The following is a 10,748-nucleotide window of genomic DNA, read 5'->3' on the forward strand; positions in this document are numbered from 1 at the left end:
GTAATTTGAGATAGTATTTCCTCCTGATGCCTGTAGGATTGCTCTGTGGGCTTGTTCAAGTAACCCTCTTCCTCTGAGAGCACACAAAATGTGGATAAACGGTGTCATCAAAACAGCAGCAGCTGAGAGCATCCTCTGAACTGCTCTCCTATGTCTCATCAACCCACAACATACATTGCATCTGTCAAGCTAGAACGGACTGTACTTCTGGTAAACCGTGTTTTAAGACAAGGCAGGTGCACCTGTGACTGACCACTGTTACTCACTCCAGTGACGCGCACAGATAATGCACTGGATAAGGAAAGACCACGTGAGAAGGCAGAAGCTGTTACCTGGGAGTGGAGAGGGAAAAGAATCCGGAGAACAAAAAGGCTCCTCACTGCTCTCAGTGCTGCTTGAAGGCTGGAAAATCTCTGCTAGGTCACAAACAGAGGGCAGGTCCAACACGCTGCTCTCCTCCGAGTGGAGGCTTGGTGATGGCTCTTTTCCTTCCATGGTCCCACTGCAGAGACATGGAGTTGATTGAGCAGTGTTTTTAGAGCATGAAAACCTGAGCAAAAGACAACCTGGCATTTCTGCACTGCTCTGTGAGATGAGAAAAGCTGTTTTATTGTATTGGTACTGAAGTTAAGAAAAGAGCAAGATTAAAACAAAACAAAACAAACAAACAAAAAAAAAAGCACAACCCTCAGCCCTACATTGGATAAGTAGAAGCCCACAACATATCTGGCTTTTTTAGAGGCTTCCCAGAAGTACAGATTCAGTCGCCAGCCCTAAAACAGCCTTACACCTGTAGCAACACCAAATAGGAATTGTCCTAGCACCTGCCGCAAGGCCTCATGCCAGCAAGACTTCTCAGGCAGGAGCTTCACTGAAGCACATACAGTGAGAATGACAATGAGATTGAGTGAGATAAACGTGAGCTGAAATTTTGTTCTCCTCCCTCACTTAAGTAACAGATGATGCTTTTCACAGGGAAAAAAATGTGGACAGAACAAAAATGTTTCTCATTAGATGTGAATTTAGTTCCCAGCTCTTACAGAGACTGCAGGAGATTTTGCCCACATTCCTTCCATCATCTGTTTTGTCTACTTACACGTAGTACAAAAAAAAAAAAAAAGCAGATTGTGTCTCTGCACTGCCACCTCCACCAGCTGTATCCTTGTGCTATCTTGATAAAGAACAATAGGGCAGAGAAACCAGATCTAGTGGACAGGCAACAGATCAGGACCCTACAGACGCTCATTTATTTCCTTTTTTATAAGGAAGTATAGTGCTTTCTTAATTTTACCTCAGGGGTTTTATAACAGTAATAAATGCTACAGTCACAGGGGTGAAAGAAACCCCTAGAAGTAATTAGCATTGAAAAAAATAAGTGAATAACCCCATAAGGTTTTTATTTAATAAAAAATAAAAAATAAATAATTCCTCAGGTGCTTCTGTCCTGAAGAAACTTGTAGCTAAGACACACCTCTGACCTTTGCAGAATGCTGACCAACCTGCTAATGAGCAGAGTGAAGATGTTGGCTGTGATACTGGAACCCAGCTGCCTCGCATTGGAGGGACAAGCAAGGTCAGTGCATTCATGGAAACTTTCCACAGACAACAGAGTGGAAAATTAAAAACAAAACAAAGGACACAATCCTCCCCCCACAGTTTCTTTACAGACAAGGTTCTCCTCCGTTGTTCTTCATGCCCCAAATCACTGATGATCTGTGCATAAGGAAAACAGAGATGAAGAAACGTGCCTCCAATTTATTTTCCTGTTTGGTGCTACTTTTTAAATACATAAACACTTTACAGAAGTCTAATTCAGTCCTTGGCCTGAAACAAACAAAACACCCACAACTCTACCCCTCCAAGGGCAAATGGGAGATTATAGCAAGAGGAGATGCTGGTGTAGTACCACAGCAGCCTGAGGCTGATGTTGATATGTGTGAGCTGCTGGGATCCTGGCCTTCCCTGCTAGCTGCCTCGGCCAGCCTCTTTCCTTGCACTGCCACAACAGGGCTAACAACATGGGCAACCATGTGATGATCAGGTCCAAACAGTTTTTCTCAATTAAAACTAATCACTCCCATCCCCCCAAAGTTCTCTCTTAGATCAGATCCCTCCATTTCTCCAACTTCAGAGTGTACTTTGACCGTGTAAAGAAATGTAGGCCAAGGTTGCAGTGGTTCTACTTCCAGAATTGATGGAGAGATTTGTTTGTGAAGACAAACAAGATCTCAGCTCAGCCCTGGGCCTTCAGATGCGTGAAGAGCCACACTATTACCCCTGTGCCATACCTGGGAATAGCACTGATGTTGGAGCAGTCACCTGGGGCAGATGCCAAGAGCAAAGAGCTTGTCACTGCTTCAGTATCCCCTCCTTCTTCGTGGTTTGTCAATCTCAGCTCGCTGGAATGAAACAAACAGCCTGGTTATATGCTTTGCATCAGCTGATCAGGCTGACTGGATGGTGTGACCTTTCAAAAGGCATATACCAGCTGAAGTCAACAGTCAGTCATCACACATACCTCTGTTTGTCAGGCCTGGCAGAGAGAAAGATATTTTCTAGGAATCAGAAATAGCATATCTAGTAATGCCCTTATGCCTTCAGACGGTGATGGAGACCTCCTGGAAAGGTGCAGATACATGGTAGAAATAAAGCCAAGGTTTTCGTCACAAGAAGCTGCCAGATGGCCTGTTTACTCAAAACCAATAAAGAAGTAAAGCGAACTACTGCTGACACCCTTCCCTCCCACTTGTGGATGCACAGGTTATTTCCCCACCAGGTTTATCTAGTACTGCTTCCACACCAACACGTGCTTACATCAAGCTTTTACCAGGAAGAGGGCAGCAAAATCCAGGGTGCAGATACAAGCCATGGGTCCAAGAGACCAAATCCTGTCTGCTCCCCTCTGCCATTACCTCAACACTTCAAGCAAGTGATTAGGACAAACATACTTCCAAGAAACTGGTGTTGCCTTCTGACCACCCTCAACCTGTGGCAGGAACTTCCCACACAAATGCTTTTTGTTGCTCCTGCACAAATATAGGAGGCAGATGGCATCCACAGGACATTATGGGCATGGTGGAAGGTGTGAGGCACTCACATTACCAACTGCCATGTTCAGCTGATTTGGGGGGATGGAGGACAGGAGCCCTCTTGAAGCACCCTCCTCTCTTTCCATCCAGAGATGCAGTATTTCAACAACTGCTCCAGCCTGACCAAAGCCCTGGGTGCTTTGCAGAGAAGGGAAACAGGAGCCACACAGGGCAAGCTGAAGGGAGCAAAGGGGTTGTGAAGGTCCCCATGAGCCTGAACCCCCACAGCCCCGACGGGGGGAGCTATGGCTGCTGAGGTGTCTGTGTCCATTCCCCCCAACCTTCCCCCCGCTGCTGAGGAGAAAAGCGTGCTGCAGCACCCGACAGACAGCAAAACATGGCAATGGGGACGATAAGGGAAAACCCAACCCGCCCCGGGGCCGGGACTCACCCCCACCACGCCCGAACGCTGGGCAGGACGCGAGGGGGGCGGCCGCCATGTCGGCGCGAGGGGGAGGTGAAGCGGGCGGAGCCATCTTAGTTAAGGGCAGGCGGGGCTGCCAGCGGGCGGGCTCTTTGTGAGGGGGGGCGGGCAAAAAATAGATTAAAAATGGGTAGTTTTGATGTGGCCACAGTAATTAAAGTAGTTTGAGGTTTGATTTTCCTCAGAACATGCAGTTTTAATTTTGTTGTGAGGTTAACAAAGAGAGAGTTTCCCAAACCACACCACTGAGCTCCTGTGCGTGAGGTGGGAAGAGGAGCGTGGTGTCCTGTGGCAGCGCGATGCCAAACCATCTTGGTGCCTCAGCCCTCCTGCATGCTTCCCTGGCAGCCTCAGCCTTGCAGGAGAGACCTGAGAGGGCTGCCCGGCACGGGGATGGTCCAACTGCTGCTTTGCAAAGCAGCTGGGCAACGTACAGGGGTCTAAGGTGCCCACTCAGCACCCGGTCATTTTACAGCCCTGTTGTGCAAGCCCCAGCCCAAGGCTTTCCTAGGAAAGAAAACGCCGGCCATCCCGGCACAGCCCAGCCGGCGGAGGTCAGGGAGCAGCCCTGGCTGTTGTCTGAGGCCACAGGGTGGCCTGGCGGGCGGGAGCGCTGCCAGCCGAGAGCTGGCCGGGCTTCTTGGCAAGCCGACCACCACGGAGGCTGGGAAGGAGCTGGTGGCTTTTCCAAGAGCCTCTGGGCTGGTGGCAAAGTGGTGTGTTTAAAGGGAGGTCAATGAAAGGGGAAGGAAAAAAAAATTAGAAGTCCTGTGGCTGCCAAAAAGGCCTCATTTTGCTCCCAGGTGAGCTGGCACAGGGGAAGGCCCCTGCAGGGACAGCCTGTGAGTCTGGTTTTTAGCGAGAGCAGCCAAGCCTGGGCTTTTGGGCTTAAGAAGAGATGCAAGCCTAGCCTCCTAGGTGGTAACTAAACCCAGGCGCTGCTCTGGTACCAGGCTGTCTTCCCACCCACTATCTATCCTGGAGAAGAGGAGGCTCAGGGGCGACCTTATCGCTCTCTATAGGTACCTCAAGGGAGGCTGTAGCGAGGTGGGGGTTGGCCTGTTCTCCCACGTGCCTGGTGACAGGACGAGGGGGAATGGGCTTAAGTTGAGCCAGGGGAGTTTTAGGTTAGATGTTAGGAAGAACTTCTTTACTGAAAGGGTTGTGAGGCATTGGAACAGGCTGCCCAGGGAAGTGGTGGAGTCACCATCCCTGGAAGTCTTCAAAAGACGTTTAGATGTAGAGCTTAGGGATATGGTTTAGTGGGGACTGCTAGCGTTAGGTCAGAGGTTGGACTCGATCTTGAGGTCTCTTCCAACCTAGAAATTCTATGATTCTGTGATTCTATCACCCATCCCTCTGGGGAGCGGGGTGGCCCCTTTTTTATGAGCTGGAAGGCAGCACCCCAGCACACCTTGCAGGGAGCAGGGCTGGAGCTGAGCACAGGAACACACAAAGTCAGCAGACCTGCATTGTTTAGTTGTATAGCACATGCAGTGCATCCAGAAACCAGCCATCTCTGTGATATCTCCCCACTGCATCAAAAAGGCTCTGGCAGTGGGGAATTTGGTAGGTACTGTTGGGTCCCCAAAAAATCCAAAGAGCTCCAGAAAGCAGAAGTGACAAACAAGCCAAAATGCTTGTTTACAACATTCTCCAGACTACCGGTTTCTATTTGTCACATTAGGTGGAAATCTCTGACCTTACTTTCATTTCCTTCACAAAAAGAAAGGGGTCCTGTGCCCTCCTGATGGAGCAGTGCGCTCCCCTGGCACCCCATCATTGTAATCTACAGCCCTTACCTTTATTTCTTACGAACTGCATTATCAGCAAAAAGCTTACATTGGCTGACAGTGCTTAGAGCAAGCCTGCAAGTGCGTACTGTGCTCCTTCTTTTTATCGGTGTGTCAATGTTAACACATGATAAAACGATGCCAGCAGCCATGTCTGGAGCTGGTTAAAACGGAAGGTACATATGAGACAGGAAACTGAGAATTAAGCCTCGTGCTTGATATTTTGTCAAGATCAAACTACTGAGAGGCAAACATGACCAAAAGGAAACACATTTTCTGACTATTGCAGCTCTGTTGCAATGGGAGTTTTCAGTGTTGACAGTTTCAAGGCCAGAGTCCTAAGCCGTACAATTTCATGTCATTGAAGCTAGTGTGTATCTACTGACTTACCACCTTAAAGACTTAATGAATAACAATGAAAAAAAAACTACTTTCATAAACAGCAGACCTAGCATGTTTTTCAGTCCTTTCCTACTGTCACACCACAGAGGAACAACTCACTTCCTCCTTTCACAATTGCTAGAAATGAATTTAATACGTGAAAACAGAAGAACAGCTGAATAGCTTCTGTTCAGCAGGAAGTGCACAGGGCAGGAGGGACGCTAAGGAGACTCAAATGAGGTTGATTTTCTCCCTGTTGAATTAGGCAAAGTTTGTTCTGTGCTTTACTACAAATGAACAAACCAAAGTTTGTAGTTTGTGTTTTTAACCACTTGGAGGTCGCTTTCTCACAACAAATTAGGACCTTGTTCTCACAACTGAAAGCAAGAAAGAATATTGTCATTTAAATCTATTATCTGCATGCATTTTACTTCCCAGCTCTGTTGCTAAAACTGCTAGAAGATCAGGCTGTGCTGGATTCCACTCTAAGGCCCTCTCAGGCCCTCCAGATGGTGTTTGGTTGGCCTTTGCTCTGGAAAAGCCTCTTGTGGCTACGCCACAAAAGGTCAGAGTAAGGCTGAAAGACGAGCTCTTCTCCACCCTCACCCCCTCCAAAAAAAAGGATTAGACACCTGGTATTTAGTAATTTTCTTCATGATCATCATCCCTTCACCTGTAGCTGTGTCCTTCATGTGCTCACTGTAGTACAGCTTTGGCTGCCCTAAAACTCATTGATTTATGCCGCTGTGTTAGCACGTCTGATAAAAGGATATTATCAGTCCCCACACAGATTTGCCTCACACAAGTTTCCAGGACCACATAAAAACACACTGCGTATTTCATATTTTGCCACATCAAGGCAATCGTTGAAATCAGCAAGCCTCCCTGCACAGGGTCAGCTCCACTGGAACTGAAATGCTCCTTGTCGTCAGCACTGACTCCAGTCAGTGATAACTGAGGGGCTAATGGCATTTGGCGTGGCAATTTCTGCCCTGTTCGGACTGAACTATCACAAAGCCCTTACTGCTGATTCAGGTTCCTGGTTAACACCGAGGTCAGCGTATAAACTGTCCTACACGTCTTTCTCATGCATAGTCAAGTAGCCATCGATCTACCAAGTTCCCCCAGCCCCATAACCTGTACTCCGGTGACCGTACTTCTCTTCGGGACAGGTTAAGGTTACTTCCAGCAAGCAGTCATCTGCATTGCAAAAAGTGGGTCAGCCAGGCATCTGAAAATCTCTCAGCCCGTGCTGGCCTTTTCTTCATTGGCTGTAAGACAAGAAAGCTTTTTTGCTTCCTGCTTCAGTAACAAGGAGCTTAAGCCTTTTGCTTGTTGCAATCAACACCCTAAGGTACAGGAAGTTTCAAAGACCAAATGTTATTTCTGCTCTACCACATGCCAGTAAATTGACTTTTTTTTTTTCCCCCCTCCCGGGGATCTGTTGCTATGGGTCTGCCAGCAGCATCTGACTTTTGAAGGTGCCACTTCTGAACTCAGCCTGAAATTGTGGTAGCCGGCTCATGGTTTCTTTGTGCCTTAATGTTGTCTCTTGGGATTTTATTACTTTGGGAGAAACTTGCTCTCCCTTGAAAGAGTAGTTTTCAGTGGTAAAGCTTGAAAATGTGAATGTTCAGCATGTTCCAGCAGAAGCAAGAGTGGAAAGGAAAACTTAAGAGTTAAGAGCACTTTGGGATGGCAGTGTTAGCCTGACAGGGCAGCTCAGAGCCTGAAGAGCTTTCACATGCATGAATCCTGTTTTGCTTCTGACACATTCCTGAAACCCTCTTCTACTCTATACATAGGAGGAAACGGGAGAAAGTATAAGAACAGCTTGGGTTTGCTGTGTGTGACTGCCCCAGCCCCTTTCTGTTCCGTCACAGAACCTACAAGACCTCTGCTCTGCTTTCCCAACACTCCTCCTTGCCACAACGGCCAATCTACCCTTCCTCATTCACCTCGCTCTCATGAGAAACATTCATGTCCCTTTTTGTCTTCTGAGGCCTCTCATCCCACTGAGCTCTGGCAACTCTCAGACCTTCTGAGAACCGTTTCCTTCCAGCGCCTGCAAGTTCCTCTTTACAGCCAATACCAGCTGGGACCTCTGAACCAGCTGCTGCCCTGGCGTTTCATCCAAGTGACCCTTGCCAAAGCTCCCCACTGCTTTCTGAGAAAAAGCAAAAGCATTCCTCTTCCTCCCCTAAAGCTTCCTCTGGTGCAGCCTTGTCGGGGATGTCTTCATCCTGCCACCACTGTGAAGCCATGTCACGGGAATCTGGTCTTGGTCCTCCCCGCTCAGAGGGAGCCTCCAGTACAAGCACATTCAGCTGCGTACTCCGCCAACAGGTCCAAGAAACAGACATCGGTACCGGGTCCAGAAACTAGGGAGCCAAACCTATTTCTTACAGCCCCATACCAAATCCTGCCTCTCTCCTTTTCTGGTGCTCTGAATCCTCTTTGAAGGAAAGCTTTTTAGGACGTGAACACTATTCTTCTTTTTCTGCTTAAACTTTCAGCACAGTAGATGCAGACGTAGGGCTCTGTGGGGCCTCTTTCCCTCCTGACAAAGAGCCTTTCTGCGTCTCACCGACCATAAAAGAAAAGCACTACGTGAAGCAATGTTAGACACAAAGCACACTATAGCTAAGCCTTCATCATGGACCCAACTACAACTTGGGGCTGCAATAACTACTATTTATTTGCTTCTTCCAGCATTCCCCCCTTGCAATATATGTCGATTTAAGTCCCGGCACCCACGCTCTTCCCATGCATTCCTGCTCCCCAGGGATTTTGCACATCCTAATGGCTCTGCTGGTGCCTGTGACGCAGCTGCTGTCTGATGGCAGTCCCGTGCTTTGCAGCTGTGATGGAGGAACTACGTGGAAAGAGCAGAGACATTTGGAGTGACAGGCCAGGTCTTACCTAGACTCACCTCTCATTCTCCCTTAGGAGTAAAATATCCCTTTAAGAACTGGTGATCTGGTGTTTATCCCATTTCATTCTCAGCTCTATGAACTCAGTGATCTACAGTCTCTTCAGCTTCTCAGCCACCAAACAATCCACAGCAGTCAGCAACTGGACTCCTAATTCTTTGGCATGGAGTGTGTGTCTGAGTTTCCAGACCTTGTAATCCCTGGGATCTGCATGGAAATTGTTACGGATGGACCTACGTATGTCTATCCACACAGAAATATCCCCAAAGATTTGTCATATTCTCATGTTCTCATGCTTTTAGGTCTTTAGGGAATTTCCAAAGGATGCTTCCAGCCTGACTTGAAGTAAATAGTCCCAAGAGCGCAGGGAACAAAGCCTGGCTTCTCGCCTGGATTTTCCAGTGCCTGCTGCAGTAGGGAGGTCCAGCAAGAAATGTCAGCTGCAGTATTCGCAGCATTTCACGACAAGTCCTCCTGTGCTTAGGAGCTGAGCCACCCCCACTGGCTTTCTGCGCTGCTGAAGTCTCTCCTCTGTCTAGTAACAGTTTTGTTACAGAAAGCACGTTAGCTCCGAGATCATTACCTGTCTATCAGATGTGATCGAAGAGTTCAAAAGTAACTTGAGAAAAGCACAACCATGTTGGCTTTCTTTCCCTTGGAAGCTATGCTAAAAATAAAGATAAAAGTCGTGTCTTTCATCTAAAGGGCTGCTGTCCTTCGAGTGGGGTTATGGGGAATAGAGAGAAACTGAAGGCCAGAGGGCATGCAGTGCTGGAAGGAAATCACCCTCTACTTACACAGTGCTGTCTGCCCCTGTGGTTCTCTCCAGTGTATTGCTTCAGGGAGCTTCTAACTAGATTTTGCAGATTTCTGCAAATTGCATTGCTTTAATTAACTGAGGTTCTCATTCACAAGGCACAGGATTGACAAAAGACTTTGGTATTAATTTCACTCGTCAATTCTTAGAGAGCATCTTTATAGCTTAGGAGGGAAGCTGCAGTCTGATCCTGTTCAGTGCATCGTGATTTGAGATGACAGTCTTGTTACCTGTTCCATATATCATGAAAAACTGTGTTTGGTGGTGGTTTTTTTTTTTTGGATTAGTTACACTTTTTCCTGTAATTTTATGAGGTTACAGCTGCCAAGGTCCAGCCCTCCGCAAAGGTCCATTCAAAGCACGTCCACTTCTGGTGCCTGTACTCTGAGTCGCAGCTGGAGAACTAAAATCAGGTCCTGCAGCAGTGCCCCTGCATGAAAGGGGCACTGCCAGACTCCAGCTCTCTGCAGAGGCATGCTGGTGATGGGAAGTGGCACAAAAATGCTCAGAGTGCTATCGGCTCTCCTCCGATACTCCCCCTGGTCAGGACAGGGCTCTCTCCATATTATTCAGAGCCTGAGCTGTGAAATGCTCACTGATTCCTTCTGACTTATCAGGGAGGCCTGGTGGTTATCTCACAAGGAAAGACAAGGCTTTTCTTCATTGCTACCTTTTTGCTTTAGGCTATTCAGCTGCCAAGTGGTTTTGTGCCCTCCTCTTCCAAGCTGTGAACAGAGTAGAAGCACAATAGAAATTCTCCCCCCACCCAGAGATTGGGAGGGAAACAAAGCTAAACCTGACAGACCAATATATTAACACATAAACCCATCTTCCCCTCAGTCTGTGGCAGCTTTCGGCCTGCTTGTTAGTTTACCTGAGCCACCCTGACCCTGTGTCACCAACACTGAGCACGTTATCATGCATCTACATGGCCACCTCGGAAGGGACACGGCTATCACGTTCACCTCCAGCCTCAACCCTCACAGCTCCTGAAGGCCCTGTTGGCACTGAAGGGTTTGAACCAACAGCATACGCTCCTCATAGAAAAAGAGATCAGATCCTTGTTGCTGGCTTTGTGCAATTATTTCTGGTGTCCAGCTAGTTGCATTTATTCTTCACCTCCAATTGATACAGAGAGGCCAACCTGGAACTGTTTGGAGGCACTTCAGCAGGAGCTGTGACGACACATGAGGTTCCTGAGGCAGCACATGCCCACAGCAGCTCCTCACAGACCCCATTCTCCTCCTGCACCCAGCTAGTCCCTTGAAACACGGAGGTTTTCACTTGCTTTTCCACTCCCGGTGCTGAGAA

The 10,748-nt window shown here is 47.9% G+C and overlaps 1 protein-coding gene across 3 annotated transcripts in view; it reads right to left on the minus strand.

The window, feature by feature from the left end:
- SHLD1 (shieldin complex subunit 1) overlaps positions 1-6,875 on the minus strand; it is a 46,592-nt gene extending 39,717 nt beyond the window's left edge. Inside the window, exons 1-3 of one of the 3 annotated variants that reach the window (XM_082755940.1) lie at positions 6,845-6,875; positions 2,289-2,399; positions 333-502 (exon numbers count right to left, since the gene is read on the minus strand). In XM_082755940.1, the coding sequence (XP_082612066.1) occupies positions 333-495 (163 nt within the window). In that variant the 5' untranslated portion in view covers positions 496-502; positions 2,289-2,399; positions 6,845-6,875. Of the gene's footprint in view, positions 1-332; positions 648-2,288; positions 2,400-3,480; positions 3,519-6,844 lie in introns of those variants that run through there. The other 2 variants (XM_082755939.1, XM_082755938.1) reach the window with 2 other exon arrangements.
- Between the last annotated feature and the right edge of the window lie 3,873 nt (positions 6,876-10,748).

This window comes from Aythya marila (genome assembly GCF_965140915.1).
Source record: "Aythya marila genome assembly, chromosome: 3".
Taxonomy (NCBI): domain Eukaryota; kingdom Metazoa; phylum Chordata; class Aves; order Anseriformes; family Anatidae; genus Aythya; species Aythya marila.